Source organism: Silene latifolia, chromosome 3 (genome assembly GCF_048544455.1).
Source record: "Silene latifolia isolate original U9 population chromosome 3, ASM4854445v1, whole genome shotgun sequence".
Lineage (NCBI taxonomy): Eukaryota > Viridiplantae > Streptophyta > Magnoliopsida > Caryophyllales > Caryophyllaceae > Silene > Silene latifolia.
In genome coordinates this window covers 48,668,651-48,688,514 of record NC_133528.1, presented here as the reverse complement: position 1 = coordinate 48,688,514, position 19,864 = coordinate 48,668,651, and the positions used below count along the sequence as shown (strand labels likewise).

Sequence of the window (19,864 nt, the reverse complement as noted above, 5' to 3'; positions counted from 1 at the left end):
CTAAGCCCCGCTCATCGCAACGAGCGCACCCAGATGATTAATGTGCACATCCCCCTTGTGACGGCAGCCACAAGAGACGAACTTGGAACCATCTCCCGAACATGGTCCCATTACAACAATACCAAACACAATATTAACTCAACCAATCTCGATCCAATGAAAACATGTTATACAATCAATCACAATCACAATGAATCTCAAATCAATTAGACAATCAACTGAGTAGGGAAATCCTACCTTATTCGCAAATCCGAAATCAACAACAACAATGATGCTAGAATTGTTCTTCTACGAACTCTTCACCTAGCAAGAATAAACAACAATACTATATCACAAACCATACTAATCATGTTTTACCCTCATCCTAATAAATTAGAACAAACCCTAAAGACAACCACAAACTGATTAACTAATAAGCACTAAAGACTTACCAACGAAATCGGTACGGAAAGACAAGATGTAGACTCACGATCGATCACACTTGCCTTGGGAGTGATTAGGGTAATTAGAGAAGTGGTAAACGTTGTTTAGGTTTTTCGTAAAATGATTTAGTAACTGATAATACGAAATATATATTCTCTATTCACCTTAATCAAACCGCGGAAACTAATCCCGTCAGATCGGGTACTCGGCCGAGTACGACCTACTCGGCCGAGTATCTCACAACTCGACCGAGTGTTCCCAAACCAGTAGCTTGTTTAAAAACACTTGACAGCCTACTCGACCGAGTATGGACTACTCGACCGAGTAAGCTAAGACAAGAAAACCATAGTATTACACCCTTCCCTCCTTAAAACGAACTTCGTCCCCGAAGATCATACCATACCCAAAACAACGTGCAAAACCAAACTACTTAACTCAAAAGACACTAACAAAACCGAACTATAACCAACTATTGTTCACACAAACCGAAACACAACCATACTAACCTCAAAACTACCCCAAAACACACATGCGACCATCTCCTACCCCCCTTAAAAAACGGTTACGACCCCGTAACCAAACATACCTGCTCATAGAGGTATGGGTAGTGTTCCCTCATAGCCTCCTCCGGCTCCAAAGTAGCTTCCTCCACATTGTAATTAGACCATAGCACTTTAAGCAAGACGGTTTCACCATTCCTTATATTGCGTACCTTATGATCCAATATCTCTATTGGTACCTCCGCATAAGTTAGAGCTTTATCCAACTCGATATTCTCAACTTTGAGCACATGTGATGGATCACTTACATACCAAAGATGTGACATATGGAACACGTTGGGCAACCGATCAAGAGGTGGTGGTAAAGCTAGCCGATAAGCTACTTCACCTACCCGAGCCAAAAGACCTATGAATTTCTGACTAAACTTCCCTCTCTTGCCAAACCTCATAAAACCACGCATACGTGACACTTTCAAGATAACCATGTCACCCACAGCAAACTCAATGTCTCTTCGATTCAAGTCCGCATAACTCTTTTGCCGATCTTGGGCTGCTTTCATCTTTTATCGAATCAAGTGCACTTGCTCAACCATATCTTGCACCATCTATGGTCCCAAAACCACAGCTTCAACGCTATCATCCCAACGCACCGGACTCCTACACTTCCTCTCGTACAAGGCCTCAAAAGGTGCCATCCCAATGCTAGTGTGATAGCTGTTGTTGTATGAAAAATCTGTCAGATCCAGTCTATCCTCCCAACTCCCACCAAATTCTATCACACAAGCTCGCAACATATCTTCCAAAGTCTTAATAGTTCTCTCAGTTTGACCATTTGTCGCAGGATGAAATGCCCTACTCATCTTCAAGGTAGTCCCCATCAATTCCCGTAGTTCTTGCCAAAACCGTGATATAAACCTCGCATCTCTATCTGACACTATATCCTTTGGTACTCCGTGTAACCGTACCACATGCTTTCTGTATCCCAGAGCCAACTGAATTTTACTCCAAATATCTTTTATTGGAACAAAAGGAGCTGACTTTGTCAAACGGTCGACGATAACCAAAATCATATTGTTACCCTGCTGAGTCCTTGGTAACTCCACGATGAAATCCATAAAAATTGATTCCCATTTCTATTTTGGTATCTCAAGTGACTCAATTTTACCTTGTGGTCTCCGTTGCTCTCCCTTTACCCTCTGGCAAGTAAAACACCTAGCCACGAACTCTACGACATCTTTCTTCATACCGGGCCACCAAAACATCTTCTTCAAGCCCTTATAGAGCTTGTCACCAACCGGATGTACCGAATAAGGAGTGCAATGAGCCTCCGTCATGATCAACTTCTTCAAGTCAACGTCACTGGGTACACACCACCTCCCATCGAAGCGTACACTCCCATCTGTATGGATAGAAAATCTCGAAACTCTACCATCTCCTACCCTTGTCTTCCACTCCTAAATCTTGGGATCATGTTCCTATTTCCTTTTTATGTCATCATAAAGTTCAGGCTCGATAGTCAAATCATCGATGGCATCTCCCTTGCGATTCATATGAATCCCCATCTTAGTCATCTCATCCCCCAGTTTCATCAATGACACGATAGTGCATAATGAATGCACACTCTTTCTACTTAAAGCATCTACAACCACATTAGCCTTCCTCTTATGATAGACGATCTCCATATCATACTCCCCAACCAGCTCCATACACTATCTCTAACGCATGTTCAACTCTTTTTGAGTGTAGATGTACGTCATACTCTTATGATCTGAAAACACCTTAAAGCTTGCCCCGTACTGATAGTGCCTCCAAATCTTTAGAGCAAATACCACCGCACCCAGCTCCAAGTCATGAGTAAGATAGTTTTCCTCATTTTGCTTCAACTGCCTCGAAGCGTAGGCAATGACCTTCCCATTCTGCATCAAAACATAACCCAACCCATTCTTCGAAGCATCGGTATAAATCTAAAAGTTCTCACTTCCCTCAGGTAAGGCTAGAATGGGAGCTGTAGTCAAACGCTCCTTTAATGCTCGGAACGCCAACTCACAACTCTCATCCCAACAAAATCTGGTCTCTTTCCTCATCGAAGTTGTCATACGTCTAGCGATCTTAGAGAAATCCTTCACGAACCTCCTTTAGTCGCCATCTAAACCCAAGAAACTCCAGATCTCATCAACATTCTTCGGTGCTTCCCAGTTTGACACTGCCTCGATCTTACTAGGATCCACTGAGACACCAACTTTTGAAATCACATGACCCACAAAAGCTACTCTTTCTAACTAGAACTCACACTTGGATAACTTTGCATATAACTGATTATCTCGCAAGGTTTGTAGTACCAACCTCAGATACTCCTTGTGTTCTTCCTTAGTCTTAGAATAGACTAAGATGTCAACAATGAAAATCACCTCATACCTATCCATAAACGGACTGAATATTTTGTTCATGAGATCCATGAATCTTGCCCGTGCATTAGTCAACCCGGAAGGCATAACCACATACTCATAGTGACCATACCGCGATCGGAAAGCTGTCTTAGGATTATCCTCATCTCTAATCCTTAGCTAGTGATAACCCGATCTCAAATCAATCTTAGAGAACACCCCAGCTCCACTCAACTGGTAAAAAAGATCATCAATCCTCGGCAAGATACCTGTTCTTCACGGTAACATGGTTAAGCTCTCTATAATCGATGCACAATCTCGTAGTACCGTCTTTCTTCTTTATAAATAGAACTGGTGCACCCTAAGACGATACACTAGGTCGAATGTATCCTTTATCTAACAACTCGTTCAGTTGTTTCTCAATTCCTCCCATTCCTTTGGTCCCATACGGTACGGAGCCTTAGATATAGGTCCCGTCCACGGTTTACGTTCAACACTGAATTCAATGTCCCTCTTAGTAGGTAACCCTGGTATCTCCTTAGGAAAGACATCAACGAACCCTCTAACCACTGGTATCTCTACTGATGATGGCTCCTCTACTCAAGTATCCCTCACATGGCAAAGGATCAAAGGACACTTGTTCCTCAAACTTGACTTTAAGGTCATCACTGCAATCAACTTCATCTTGGGCTTTACAACAAACCCCCTATATGACACCTTCGCTCCCTTAGGCCCCTTTAAAAACACTTTATTTTGATGACAGTCTATCTTGGCCTCATACTTACACATCCAATTCATCCCGTCTATGACCTCAAACCCATCCATAGGAAACTCCAGCAAATTGACTAGCAAGTCCACTTGCCTAACCATAATAGACACCCCTTTATACAACTTGTTACAAGACACTGACTCTCTAGATGGTATAAACACGTTATATTTTACCTACTCATACTCCCCCAAACCCATAGATAAGGCATGACCCCTAGTCACAAACGAATGGGTTGTCCCTGAATCAAACAAAACAAACGTCGGCTTATTATTAACAAGGAAAGTACCAGTGACCACATGTGCATCCTACTCAGCCTCTTGCTTACCCATCATGAAGAGTTTACCGCTGTTTTTCTGACCTACACCCTGGACCGTAGTCGCTATAGTAGGCTTAGCTGCCAAATTCTGAGTCACACTATTGTTCGGACGCTGATAAGACCCACCATTTTGCGGTTGTAGCCGATGTTGTTGTTTACTTAGCCTCCTTGGTTGTTCCATGACCCAACTGGCCTATTCCTTGTCAAACTCTGGCTCAGATTTTACGAGTAATTCCCTTGATATGGTCTCAGAAAGCCTCCTCCTCCCCTTACAACGATCGTACACTCATACCGTTTGTGACCTGTCCCACCACAGCTGAAACATTCCAGAGTGGAGTTCTCACTAGTACTCTGGCCGCCTCTTCCCCATGCACGAGATCCCCCGCCATAGCTAGACCCTCCTGAAAACGTTATAGCTAGGTTGTAGTTACCCCTCTTGTGGCTTAACTGGTTGCCACCCTCACTCTCAGCCTTCCCCTTCTCAGCTCCCTTTTCCTTAGCCTCATTGTCGAGGTCAACTAACCTCTCAGCGTGCCCCGATCTCGCATAGACACCTTTCAGATCAGAGATTACCCCGATCGGTAGCTTTTCCATGATCTTCAGTACTAACCCTCTCTCGAAACGAAGTGTCAGACTCCATTGACTCAGGTGCATGTCCTCCGCATAGCGTGATAGCTCAAAAAACTTGTGATAGTAATGAGTTCCAGTCATCTTATCGGCCATAGAAAAGGAATAAAACTCAGCTCTCAACTTTGCACGGATGTGATCTGGAAGAAAGGGTTCCCTCATCGCCCTCTTGAGCCCTGCCTATGGGATTGTCGGTTGGCCCATATTCCTATAGTATGCCCGAGCTCTTTCCCTTTCATTGTGCCACCAAACCCCAACCTTATCCCTTAGGTAGAACACAACCTGGTCTACCATCATCTCTGTCGAACACTGAACAACCTCCAACACACTCTCTATCTCTTGGTGCCAGTTATCAAGCAGCTTAAGCTCACCGGTGCCCTCATAAGTAGTAGGGTTTAAGCGAAAAATGGTGGTGCTCAGATGGGATGCATCCATCGGTTTCCCTTCCCCTTTCCCTACATTTTTGAGTGCCTCCATGAGCACTTATTGTCGCTCAATCATTCTAGCAACCTCCTCGAGGCTCATCTCCGAGGCCTGGAGATATGCGGCTTATTTCTTTGGCGGCATTTTGAGTTGATATAACCAAGACAAACGTAAGCACGTTGCCTACGGCTCAAAATAAATCACATCCGCCAAAGAGGTACTCGGTCGAGTATGCTGACTACTCGGAAGAGTACTCTGACTCCAGTAGCTGATCAAAAATACAAATAAAGCATACTCGGTCGAGTACCTTACGTACTCGGTCCAGTACGCCCCACTCGGTTGAGTGACTCCCCTACTTGGCCGATGGGTCATATTTCAGTAGCTACTGCCAAAAACAAATCCCCCTTACACTCGGTCGAGTGACAAGTTAATCGGCAGAGTACCCTTTACTCGGTCGAGTACCTGCCCAGCTCAGCCGAATCATGCCACCTTTAACTTAACAACATTTATATAAGTATCCCCATTCCCTATACATGTTACTAAACAGTTACAAAGCCAAGTAATAACACTCAAAAATGCCTCATACCATCACTAACACATCAATTCATCTACTTCTCCATGTTCATCCAATTCACATAAACATCCATTCCAGCGAACACTATTATAGTAAACGTACACAACACATGCAACGACTCTCTTGACACCCCGTAGTGACCGGCTCAAAGTTGTAAGGGCCAAATTGCGGCCTTAAAATGTCTCCCAAGACTTTGCGTTAGCTCCAAACAACTCCTACCCAGGTTTATTTTAGTTAAACACCCTATGTTCATTTTGTTCATTTGTTTTAGGTTCAAAAATCCTCGCTTTGATACAACTTTGTAACACCCCCATATACCAAGGTGCCTTACCAAGACAACCCTAGCATATCAAGGTGCTACCATCTCGGTTGCCTGAGATAAAGTGTATCAAATAGATCATCTAAGAACGTTTATTAAAAGATAACAAACTGTTTATCAAAGTACAACTCAAAGTTTAGCAAAAACTATTTGCAACCAAAGCAACCAAAAAGGAACAAATGTATAAATATCAGCGGAAGCTAGCTAAGCGATCGGGGATGAATTGACCCCATCCAAACCCGCAAGCTATCCACAATCATACCTCCTCAATTAAATGCTCACCATCCCCGAATGGATCACCACAGTTTTGAAAACAATAACGGGGTCAGTCAACTGCATAACCAAGATAAGAACTCACAAACATAACTCATACAAACCAATCCAATTGGAATACCATTCTCCAAACTCCAATAGTAACCAGTAACTGACTACACACCGAAGTGTGTAGTCCTGCCAGGTTACACATCGCAATAGGTAACCCTCTCCACCAGTGGGGGACTGCAGCCGTTCCCACCTAAGCCCCGCTCATCGCAACGAGCACACCTAGATCATTAATGTGCACATCCCCCTTGTGACGGGAGCCACAAGAGGGAAACATGGGTTAGAACCATCTCCCGAACATGGCCCCATAAAAACAATACCAAACACAATATCAACTCAACCAATCTCGATCCAATGAAAACTTGTTATACAATCAATCACAATCACAATGAATCTCAAATCAATTACACAATCAACTGAGTAGGAAAACCCTATCTTATTCGCAAATCTGAAATCAACAACAACAATGATGCTAGAATTGTAATTCTATGAATTCGTCACCTAGCAAGAATAAACAACAATACTATAACACAAACCATACTAAAAAACCATTACCCCATCCTAATCAATTAGGACAAACCCTAAAAGATAACGAAAAACTAATTAACAACGCACTAGAGACTTTTCAACAAAACCAGTACGGAAAGACAAGATGTCGACTCACGATCGATCACACTTGCCTTGGGAGTTATTAGGGTGATTAGAGAAGTGGTAAACGTAGTTTAGGTTTTTTGTAAAGTGATTTAGTAACTGATAATACGAAATATATAATCTCTAATCACCTTAATCAAACCGCGAAAATTAATCTCGTCAGACCGGGTACTCGGTGGCTACTCAGCCAAGTATCTCACAACTCGGCCGATTGTTCCCAAACCAGTAGCCTGTTTAAAAACACTCGACAGTTTACTCGGCCGAGTATGCACTACTTGACCGAGTAAGCTAAGACCATAAAACCGTAGTATTACAGCTATGGGAACGGATCTTCCTAGAGGCAGAATAACGGGGGAAATCACAAAAGTGTCGTGAAGATAGAGGCGACGTCGGCCAGCACAGTGCAGGGAGGAGTCAATTCCAGTGGGAAGTTGTTTATGATGGGAAGCTGCTGACGGAGATGCTCACGTAGTTTCGGGTACTTTTCTTGTCAACTCTAAACCTACTTATGTTTTGTTTGACTCGGCCGCTACCCATTCATTTATTTCATGTAAGCATGCCCGTAACTTAGGATTGAATAATGATAATGTGATAAAAGATGAAGTAGTGATACCTTCGGGGGAGTCAGTGAGCTATGGGAAAGTATATGAGGATATAACTATTTTAATTGGGGAGGTTTTATTTCCTTTGACCTTAATTGAATTTCCTTTGGGTGATTTTGAGATTATCTTAGTGATGGACTGGTTGAGTAAAAATAAAGCCTTTATTGATTATCATCAAAAGAAAGTGTTTTTAAGAGGTCCAAAGGGTGTACGAGTGTCTTATTGGGGAATTGGGAATGAAAGAAGCTGACCTAGTACCCACTAGTCAAGGAGTTCGCGTCTACGACGACACTCGGTGCAAAGTTGCGGGTTTAGCTACCTTAACCGTCACTATCGGACCCCTTGAAAGGAAAATCAACTTCAGGTCATAGACATTGAGCCTGTTTCAACATGCTCTTAGGGCGTCCATGGATCCACGTGACAAGAGCCGTCACTTCGAGATTTTACTAGAAAATCATAGTGTCCCTTGCCGAGAAAGCAATCACCATTCCTACATCCTCTATGCGTGCTGTCATTGAGAAAGGAATAGCCTCTTAAGTAACTGAGGAGATCGACATTGAAATATGGGGTTTTCAAGCTGTGAATGTTCTAACCTAAGATGCAGCACCGTGCGACTTAGACCCATTCTCGAACATGGTGGTCAACAACATGATGATGCGCCAAGGGTACTTCCCCGGCATGCCTCTTAATCCTTTAAAGAGATCTTTACCCCCAATGAAAGAGTTCAAGGTTACTGATTTTCCCTTCAGGCTAGGATACGAACCAACCGACCAGGATATCCAAGAAATGAAGCTGCTAGTAAAAAACCGCAAGAAGCAAAGAGATATCCTTCGCCCTTACCACCTACCCTTGAACGGATACTTCGTCCTGGAAGGATAAACTGAGCCATACAACAGCTTTCCCTAACCTATCTACGATCATATCCTAAAGATCAAGCACCTAGGCATAGAGGTCTTCCAAGACTGCTACTTCATCCCTAACAATACAACTGTTGTCACCCTAACCAAGTCTCAATGGGCACCTTGACTCGACGGACAAGCTGTGAGCCTCCTCTTTGAAGAAGATAACATCAAACACCTCGACCAAGAGAAGATCGTATCCATCATTCTCGAAGACAACAAGTTCGACCCTACTGCTTTGATCTATGATGCTGATCCAAAGAAGACAATATAAGGGTGGAGGAAGACCGTGAAGTGGACAGATAACCAAGGACGAATCCTCAAGTTCACTACTGGAGAAGATCCCATATTCAAGGCTGGGGGAAGTGAGGATGAGTCCGAGTCTGATGATGAGTCTGAGTCAGAGCCTGTCTTAAGTCCCAACACTCTTGACTCCCTTGCCAAAGTCCCATTTCCCTTGTTCTACAAAAAAGTTGGAGACTGTCTCGGAGGTCATACCCCCATCCACCAACAAAGTCTCATTCCCTTTGTTTAACGATAAGCTAGAAGCTGTCCCAGATGTCGCGTGTTGTCGTCACCCCCACTCCCATGGATGCTAGCAACGACTCGGGGACTGTACCATGGGCCACCTCCTCTATTGTGTTGCCTCGGACTTCACACCAGATGGCTGTCTTTTTCGAGCTCTTTGCTCAGGTTAATCTAATGACTGTGATGGAAGGTGTCGTCGTGTCTCCCAATCAAACACATTTATATTCTCAACAAACAACTCAGTTAGTGGTTAAGTCAAGGTCGATCCACAGGCCGATGTATTTTGGGTTCTAAGTCTATCTATCTTAATTTGTGCTAGTTTCACAATTGATTTGGGTTTGTAGTTGTGTTCTAAACTAATGAAAGAAATAAAGTAAATAAAGGTGTAAATAAGTATTAAAGAGTACTAGTATATCATGGGGTCATAGGGGATTCATGGTGTTGATCATACAAACATGCTTACAAAGTTGCAAGCAATTAATATTTTAGAGGAACCGAGTTAGTTTATGTCTTACGGTTCATAGGAAGAGTTGGGTCCCGGAGCCGAATCGATTAGATTGTACAAGACCTACAAGTCGACTTAGTTTCCTCCTATTCACTTCTATGCTTGGTCTGACAAGACTCTTGTTGGTTTATATCTTACAAATCTTGTCGAATAGATAAGAGATGGGTAAAATGCAAGGATTCATAGGCTTAGCATTTCATCAAACATAATATGTGCATATGTTGATATTACAATAAGCAAGCAATCATAAGACAACATATTAGATTAAGCATGGATCTACTGTGGGAAATAATCTGAATACTTCCCTTTAACATGAAGGATTATAACGATTTAATAAAGATGATCTAAGGTCATAAAATAAAATACATAAACAAAAGTAAAAGGATTTAGAATTAACCTCAGGTCCTAGCAAAATTGGCCTAAGAACAATATCAAAACTGATATTCGCCTATTAGTTGCACCCAAGACGATCTGAGATATACCCTTTGATTATGCTAGAAATCAATCTAAAATTTTCTGTAAAATTTTATTTTCTTTGTGTTTTTTTTGTGATGAGAAAGAGGAGGCAAGGTCAGAAAAAGAATTAGGTTAGAAATAATTCTCCCCTTTTCTCTTATATAGACCGAATTACCAATTCAATTAGGAAATATATTATTCTCCTAATTTTCGGCCAATAATGACCGAAATAATGAATAAAAATTTCCTTATTTTTGGTCTTTCCAAAAATATATAAAGTGTGTTAAATTGTCATCTAGTGAGGATCGAACCCATGACCTCTTGATATGTGTACCCTCACTATTACCACTATGACACATTCAACTTGTTGATATTAAATACAACTGATTATATTTAACTACGAATTAACAGATTAATTCGTCCAAACTAACCTTATATATATTAAATTAAATATAACTTATTATATTTAATTTACGAATTGACAGTTAATTCGTCTCAACTTAATATTATTTAATTTTCATTAAATAATTATCTCATCAACACATTGACTAACTTTTTAGTCATTTTGGGCATCAATGTAATTATATTTCTATAACCACATTTCTCAAACACGTCCTATAGGTGTGACCTTTAGGGACCAGTTGATCACCGCCATCTGTATGATAATAACGTCAAACTCTCTAGCAAGCCAACCGTTATTAGGTAAACGTTAATCAACTGATTAAATATACGAAGTATACCCTTGTGAACCTGTAAGAGATTTACAAATGTTATCTCACTAATTTGTGGAGGACACAAGCTCCAACAAACTCCCACTTGTCCTCACAAGTGTATGTGCGATAACCGATTTCCATATCCTTTAAAATTTCTCCCACTCAATGTAAAACAATTTGCAAATCCGAATTCACAAAGGTCGTATTTTACAAGCGATCAGTATCAAGAGTGGTTTTCCCGACTAGAGAATAACTTAACTGATAAACGAATCAACATTCGAGCATGGCCATGCATTTCAGTTACAACTCCTCGAGTGGCCCTGATAAATAACTATACCTGATAAGGGATGGATATTTTCCTCAACTCGAATCCTGCAGACGTAAGCATAGTATGAAATGACCCAAAAAAAAATCTACTTAGCCCCAGTTACGGTAGACCGTGAGAAAGAAACCAAAGTCACCCAAAGACTGCCTTAATATCAAGAGAGAGTTGATAGTCAAAAGAATCGACTCTAGGTACACAATGGATGTCCTATCCACGACCTGGCACCGAATGTTATAAAACATTTAGAACTCCATTACGTTGTCACAAAAAGTTGTCCTACGAGGTATCGTCATAATCTCGTATCTGTGATCGATTAGTCAACCGTTTAACTTATGGCTCGTTGAACCCACCATCAATCGACTGCACAATATAATAGCCGGAGTTATTAGCTCACAGTGGCGATTACGGACCAAAACAAATATAATGTAATTTAGTTCACTTTGTGGCGTTCAATGTTGTCAGTACAATCCACATGAAAAACAAAATATTATATATATAAAACGATGAAGTTATAAATAATATATGAAAAAGATAATGTATCAAATCCATAATTAAGTACTACAACTTAGGAACATGTTTGATTCCCATGGAATTAACATGCCCTACATGCTTATCATAATTCAACGGTTTGGTGAGAGGATCCGCGATGTTATCATCCGTCGCAATCTTGTCAATCACTATCTTTTCTTGCTCCACGTAATCACGGATCAGGTGAGCCTTCCGAAGTACATGTCTAGATTTGTTGCTAGACTTTGGCTCCTTAGCCTAGAAGATGGCACCTCTATTGTCACAATAGATGGTGATCGGGTCATTCAAACTAGGAACTACCGAAAGCCCTTGTAAGAATTGACGCATCCATATCGCTTCCTTTGCTGCCTCCGAAGCGGCATAGTACTCAGATTCAGTAGTAGAATCTGCTACAACACTCTGTTTGGAACTCTTCCACCCGACCGCACACCATTAAGAGTGAAGACGAACCCGGACCGAGATTTTGAATCATCTCGATCCGTTTGGAAGCTAGCATCTGCGTAGAATCGGTTGCGCATAGCTAGCTTAGTATCGCCTCCATAAGTCAATACCCAATCCTTAGTCCTCCGTAGGTACTTGAGGATATTTTTGATTGCTATCCAAAGTGTGTTTCACCTGGAGTCTTTTGGTACCGACTCGTCATACTCAATGCATATGCCACGTGCGGACGTGTGCATATCATGGCATACATGATCGATCCTATTGCAGAAGCATAAGGAACACGACTCATGCGCTCAATACCTTCAGGCGTCGTGGGTGACTGAGACTTGCTCAACTGCATCCCAGTCGTCATAGGAAGGTTCCCCTTCTTGGAGTTGGTCATGCTGAACCTCTCAAGAACCTTATCTAAATAAGACTCCTGACTAAGTGATAACGTCCGTCGTGATCTATCTCGGTAGATACGGATTCCCAAAATACGATGTGCCTCACCCAGATCTTTCATCTGGAAATGGTTCTTCAACCATTCTTTAACCGAAGAAAGGAGAGGAATGTCATTCCCAATCAAGAGTATGTCATCGACATACAATATCAAGAATACAATCTTGCTCCCACTCGACTTGATATATAAGCATGGTTCTTCGACCGATCGAGTGAAACCATACTCTTTTATCACTTGGTCGAAACGATGATTCCAACTCCGAGAAGCATGCTTAAGTCCATAAATGGAACGCTTAAGCTTGCATACTTTCTTAGGATATTTAGGATCTATGAAACCTTCGGGTTACACCATGTACAACTCTTCCTCCAAATAACCGTTTAAGAAGGCGGTTTTCACATCCATTTGCCAAATCTCATAATCATGAAATGCGGCAATCGCTAAGATTATCCGAATGGAACGTAGCATGACTAAAGGTGCAAAACTCTCATCATAATGCAATCCTTGCACTTGAGTGAAACCTTTTTGCCACAAGTCGTGTCTTATAGATATCTGGTTGCGCGTCTACAGAACGCTTTATTTTGTAAAGCCATGTGCACTGTAGAGGTTTTACCTTATTAGGTAAATCAACTAGATCCCATACGTTATTCTCATACATGGAGTCCATCTCGGATTGCATGGCTTCGAGCTATAGCTTTGAGTCGAAACAGGCCATAGCACCTTTATAGGTTGCGGGTTCATTACTTTCTAGAAGTAAAACATCATTCTCCTCGACCATACCAATGTATCTGTCCGGAGGATGAGAGTCTCTACCCGACATCCTAGGTTCCTCAAGAATATTAACCGTATCATCAGTTGAAGGTACAGCTTCCTCCATCTATTCCTCAGTTGTTGGTTCTGGAATCTCCGACAGCTCGAAGGTTCTATTACTTGACTTGTTCTCGAGAAATTCTTTCTCTAAGAACGTCGCACTAGCCGCAACAAAAACTCGATGTTCGGTTGGCGAATAGAAGTAATGACCAAATGTTCCTTTTGGATAACCTATAAAGTATGTCTTGACCGATCGCGGGCCGAGCTTATCCTCGTGTCTCCACTTGACATAAGCCTAGCAGCCCCAAACCCGAATAAAGGACAAGTTAGGTATCGTTCCCTTCCACATTTCATATGGAGTCTTGTCGACAGCTTTAGACGGACTTCGGTTAAGTATAAGAGCGGCTGACAAAAGAGCATAACCCCATAATGATTCGAGGCACTCTTTGTGTGACTCATCATGGATCGAACCATATCAAGTAAGGTTCGATTTCTCCGTTCGGACACACCATTTAATTGAGGTGTTCCAGTGGAGTTAATCGTAGAGCGATTCCACGATCTTTCGGTGTTGATCAAACTCATTTGAAAGATATTCGCCACCACGATCCGAACGGAGTGCTTTAATCTTTCTACCCGCTTGGTTCTGTACCCTATTCTGGTATTCCTTGAATTTCTCAAAGGACTCACTTTTATGCTTCATTAAGTAGACATATCCGTATCTACTCAAATCGTCCGTGAAAGTGATAAAATATCTATAGCCATCTCTAGCGGTAATTGACATAGGTCCACATACGTCCGTATGTATGAGTACTAATAGGTCACTAGCGCGCATTCCAACACCTTTGAAGGAAATTCGAGTCATCTTGCCAATGAGACATGATTCACACGTGCCATATGCAGAAAATCCGAAAGAGGGAATAGTCCCATTATCGACGAGTTTCTTTACGCGTTTCTCATTTATGTGTCCCATTCGACAATGCCATACATAGGTTTGATCTTTGTCACCAACCTTTAATTTCTTATTATTCATGTGTAATACTTCTGTGGTTTGATCAAAGATATAAATTCCATTCATGGAAACTGCTTTGCAATAAATCATTTCATTAAAAGAGAAAATACAACTATTATCCTTTATTGAAAATGTAAAATCGTCTTTAGCTAGTACGGAAACAGAAATAATGCTCTTAGATAAATTGGGTACATAGTAACAGTTATTTAAAGATAACTCAAAACCACTAGGGAGTTGGATTATATATGTTCCCTTCGAGGCAGCAGCTACTCGTGCTCCATTCCCGACTCGCAGGTCCACATCACCTTTTTCGAGAGGTATGATGTTCTTTAGGCCCTGCAAATGATTACACAGATGAGAACCACAACCAGTATCTAGTACCCAAGTTCCGAAACTTGCATGGTTAATCTCAATCATATGAATATAAGATGGCATACCAACAGGAACGACGCGGCATGCCTTGATGTCCTCACGGTAGACGGGACAGTTCCTCCTCCAATGTCCAGTCTTGTGACAATGGTGGCACTCTATGTCACCGCCCTTGCTCTTTTTCTTGCCCTGTGAGCCACTAGTCTCACCAGGCGCACTCTTACCGTTTCCTGGCTTCTTAAACTTTGGCTTACCTACAGTTAGGTCGCCATGAGCCTTGCCCTTACCTTTACTCTTGTTGTGAATCGTGAGAACATCCTGCTTCATGCTCCCACTCAATTTCATATCTTTCTCGGTCTGTACGAGAAGGGAGTGTAGCTCATGAGGACTCTTTTTCAAGTCATTCATGTAGTAGTTCGCCCTGAAAAGGGCAAAACCATCGTGAAGAGAATGAAGCATTCGGTCAATGACAATGCTCTCACTGATTCTACAATTCAGTGACTCCAGTTTCTCGACATTCTCAATCATGTGAAGAATGTGTGGGCTAACCGGTTGGCCCTTCTGGAGTTTCGCATCAAAGAAGCGACAGGTATGCTCATATGTGATGATTCTCGGTGCCTTTGAGAACTCATTAGTGAGCGTGGTGAAAATCTTGTTTGCACCTTGGGCAATGAAGCGTCTCTGCAAATTTGTTTCCATTGCAAAGATGAGTACGTTCTTTATCACACCCGCTTCCATAACGAAATCACTATAAGCGAGTGACTCGTTGGCTCCTGCATTTGGGCCTGGGTTGACCGGTATTGGCTCAGTTAAATACCCGAGCTTACCGTCGAATGGCGCATTCCGTAGTGCCGCCTCCCGGTCCGCAAAGTTGGACCCATCATTCTTCAGTCGCGTGGACTGATTCATTTGGTCCATGAATACTTTTAGCCAGGATGAACGATCTAGTGTGGCACTAGGCATTGGGATTGCGTTATTTCCAGCCATTTGTTGTAACAGTATTATTGATAATTAGCGTGTTCTACACTGCGAAAGAAGAATAAAATAATAAGCATGCATCGTTTTTATTTTAAGTCTAATGAACTAATGTCATAACGCGAAGACTCAAAAACTTTATACAATTGACCTCCCTCAAGAATTATATAAATGACCCCAAGACTCAATTCTCTCAGAAATTGATAAGCTAACTTTGTTAGCTAATTCTACCGTTAGAATTCCCGGTCGATAAATTTACTCAAAATTCTATCTTTAGTCCATCATAATCACGAGAAACTTTTCGGACTATGATGTTGAGGTAAACTAAGTCAACACAACTACTTACCCAACGTAGAAGGGGTCATATTAGGCCTACCGACGAAGAAGGGACTCATAGATGTTTGCCCTTATAAAGACTAATCTCAATTTTCGTTTTTAGAGGAAGATCCCATCACTATTTTTAATTAATTTTAAGTGAGCTATAATCTAGCATGCGAAAATGATTTAAACTAAAGTGATGGCTTATAGACTGTGACATCTGCATGTCCATGAAAACTAACAAACAACTATATGAGTCAATTTTCATGCATTTTAGTAGTAGGTGGTTTGGTTTTAGGCGGAATATGATGCAATTACTAGCATGTGAATGAAAAACAATAAAATAAAAAACGTAAAAAAAACAGTAAAAGTCCTAGTGTGGCCTATCCTATCGAAATGAACAATAAATACAAGTTTGGAATCCATCCTTGGACCCGAGATGCTTGTCTTGATGTTCCATCTTGATCCATGTAGCGGGAGTGAGCTTGAATCTTCATCTTTAGTCTTCTTTGAAATTACAATAATTAAAATTACATAATTGACCTATTAATTACATTCTAATTTCAAAACCCAAAACTAAAATAAAGGAGATTCGAAATCTCATAATTACGTAAAAATTATGTTTCCTTCATTACGAAAACATAATTGACTAAGGCCACATTAAGTATTACAAAATACAACCGATTGCAAAAATAAATACGTAAATAAAGATAATTCATTCGATTCATTCAACAAAATTAAAAGCATCAACTAAAATAAATTAAATATTCATTACACAAGTCATTAATTATGTTGATTAATTTATCCAAACCACCTAATTAAATTAAATTAAGTGACAATTCCGCAATTTAATCACATTAATTTTATTTCAATCCATATTAAACTTGTAATATGAATTCTATCCGTCAAAATTTTAAACCGCTTTAAAATAACTCGGTATCATAAAATTGTGAACCGATTCACAATAACTAATTGGCCAAAATAAAATAAAATAAAAAACAAAATCCAATGCTTTAAATATGTCTCGGCCAAAAAATCAAAAAAATTTGTTTTTAATTGTCACGGCTGAAATAAAAAAAACAACCCCTTTCCTATTTTAATTTGGTAAATAGGAAAAAAAACAAGGAAAAAAACTTTCCATAAAAATTTTTCTCCATCTTTTTTGGCAAAAGGCAATAAAAAAACTTTCCTAATTTTTTTTTTCTTTTTTTTTTCTCGGTTTACCAAAAACAAAAAATTAACAATTTTTTTTTTTTTTTTTTTTGGTAAACCCTAAAAACGGCCTTTTTTTTTTTCTTTTGCGGCAAAATGCCCTAAAACTAGATTTGATGACTAAATTGTTTACCTTTGCTATTAGAACATGATTAGCATATAAAATAATGAACATGATCAATTTATATGCCAAAAACTATATAGCAAAAACAATTTTTTTATCATAAACATGATGATTCCATTCAATTTTAACTTAATCTGCATTAAATTAAAACAACCAATTCTTCATATGATAATTTTAACTAATTATAAACTATAATATGAAAAATAGAATGGAAAAAATATCATCAAACTAGAAAGAAAAAACGGCACACACAAAAAAATTCCGAATCATAAAATTCGAAACCCTAATTTTTCGAAAAACAGGTTAAAGTTTACATACAATTTTTATGAAAATCATCAAGATTAAAATCGTAGCCTAGTGCTCTGATACCACTTGTGGGAAATAATCTGAATACTTCCCTTTAACATGAAGGATTATAACGATTTAATAAAGATGATCTAAGGTCATAAAATAAAATACATAAACAAAAGTAAAAGGATTTAGAATTAACCTCAGGTCCTAGCAAAATTGGCCTAAGAACAATATCAAAACTGATATTCGCCTATTAGTTGCACCCAAGACGATCTGAGATATACCCTTTGATTATGCTAGAAATCAATCTAAAATTTTCTGTAAAATTTTATTGTCTTTGTGTTTTTTTGTGAAGAGAAAGAGGAGGCAAGGTCAGAAAAAGAATTAGGGTAGAAATAATTCTCCCCTTTTCTCTTATATAGACCGAATTACCAATTCAATTAGGAAATATATTATTCTCCTAATTTTCGGCCAATAATGACTGAAATAATGAATAAAAATTTCCTTATTTTTGGTCTTTCCAAAAATATATAAAGTGTGTTAAATTGTCATCTAGTGAGGATCGAACCCATGACCTCTTGGTATGTGTACCCTCACTATTACCACTATGACACATTCAACTTGTTGATATTAAATACAACTGATTATATTTAACTACGAATTAACAGATTAATTCATCCAAACTAACCTTATATATATTAAATTTAAATATAACTTATTATATTTAATTTACGAATTGACAGTTAATTCGTTTCAACTTAATATTATTTAATTTTCATTAAATAATTATCTCATCAACACATTGACTAACTTTTTAGTCATTTTGGGCATCAATGTAATTATATTTCTATAACCACATTTCTCAAACACGTCCTATAGGTGTGACCTTTAAGGATCAGTTGATCACCGCCATCTGTATGATAATAACGTCAAACTCTCTAGCAAGCCAACCGTTATTAGGTAAACGTTAATCAACTGATTAAATATACGAAGTATAACCTTGTGAACCTGTAAGAGATTTACAAATGTTATCTCACTAATTTGTGGAGGACACAAGCTCCAACATCTACCCCTATGTTTGTTTCCCTTAATTCCCCATTAATCCTAGTTAGGTAAGCTACTCACTCATTATCATGGGAAACATGTCATTTGGTACGGTCGTCAGGTACCAAAAATAAATACCTAAGTACTACTAACAGAAGTCAGTGGTAAGTAGGGTCGATCTCCATAGGGAGGTGGTCACTATCTACTTGTTAACTCGGTCTGTCTACGTCACAGTTAGGGGTTTTGAATTGAATAAAACTAAACTAAATAAGATTAAGGGAAGAGAATTAATGATAAGAGAAATTAATAAGAAAGATAGAAAACTAGGATGTCGGGTTATCAACGAACGTCAGTTAATTAAAGCTAAGGTCACAGATTAGTCGATCTGTCGGTCGAAGGGGCAACGAATATCTCCTTCCGGTCTCAATTCGCCCTAAAATACTATTAGTTTAGCGTCCGCCCTCACTGAAGCATTCTATTGTTCACTGAAGGTCTCACCCCTTCCAACCTTCCGGTCCAGGTCAAGGCTTACCAAGGTTAAAAAGGCTAAATGCATCGATTCAAATAGCTAGATACAATTATAATCAGTGATTAACAACAAAGACATAACAACAACAAACGATCTATAAACCTAATTAGCAATTAACATCGGTTCATTGACTCCCCTATATCCTAGCAGGGGAATTAGCTAGACATAGATAAGGGAAAGGCAAGAACGAAAAGTAAAAGAATAAACAACATCATAAATTAAGAAGAGAATAAGGAAAGAGAATTACTAAGGATAGTCCGGAAAAGTAGAGAGGAAACAGTGTCTAACAGAGGAAAGGGGAAAAGTAGCATATGATGGTGTAGAGTAAGATACAAATGGCGTCTGATGCTTTCCTATTTATAGGAAATAGGATTTTATTTAACCTAAACACAAACTAAACCTAAAAAGCCCGAGCCCATTAGAAAACAACTCGATCGAGCCAT

The 19,864-nt window shown here is 39.8% G+C and overlaps 1 protein-coding gene across 1 annotated transcript; it reads right to left on the bottom strand.

The window, feature by feature from the left end:
- Positions 1–288: 288 nt before the first annotated feature.
- On the bottom strand, positions 289–1,483 carry LOC141649041 (uncharacterized). The gene is made up of 2 exons (XM_074457743.1): positions 1,010–1,483; positions 289–303 (listed from the first exon to the last, which is right to left on the bottom strand). Exons 1-2 carry the CDS (start codon positions 1,481–1,483, stop codon positions 289–291), a joined length of 489 nt encoding a protein of 162 aa, XP_074313844.1.
- Positions 1,484–19,864: the final 18,381 nt, after the last annotated feature.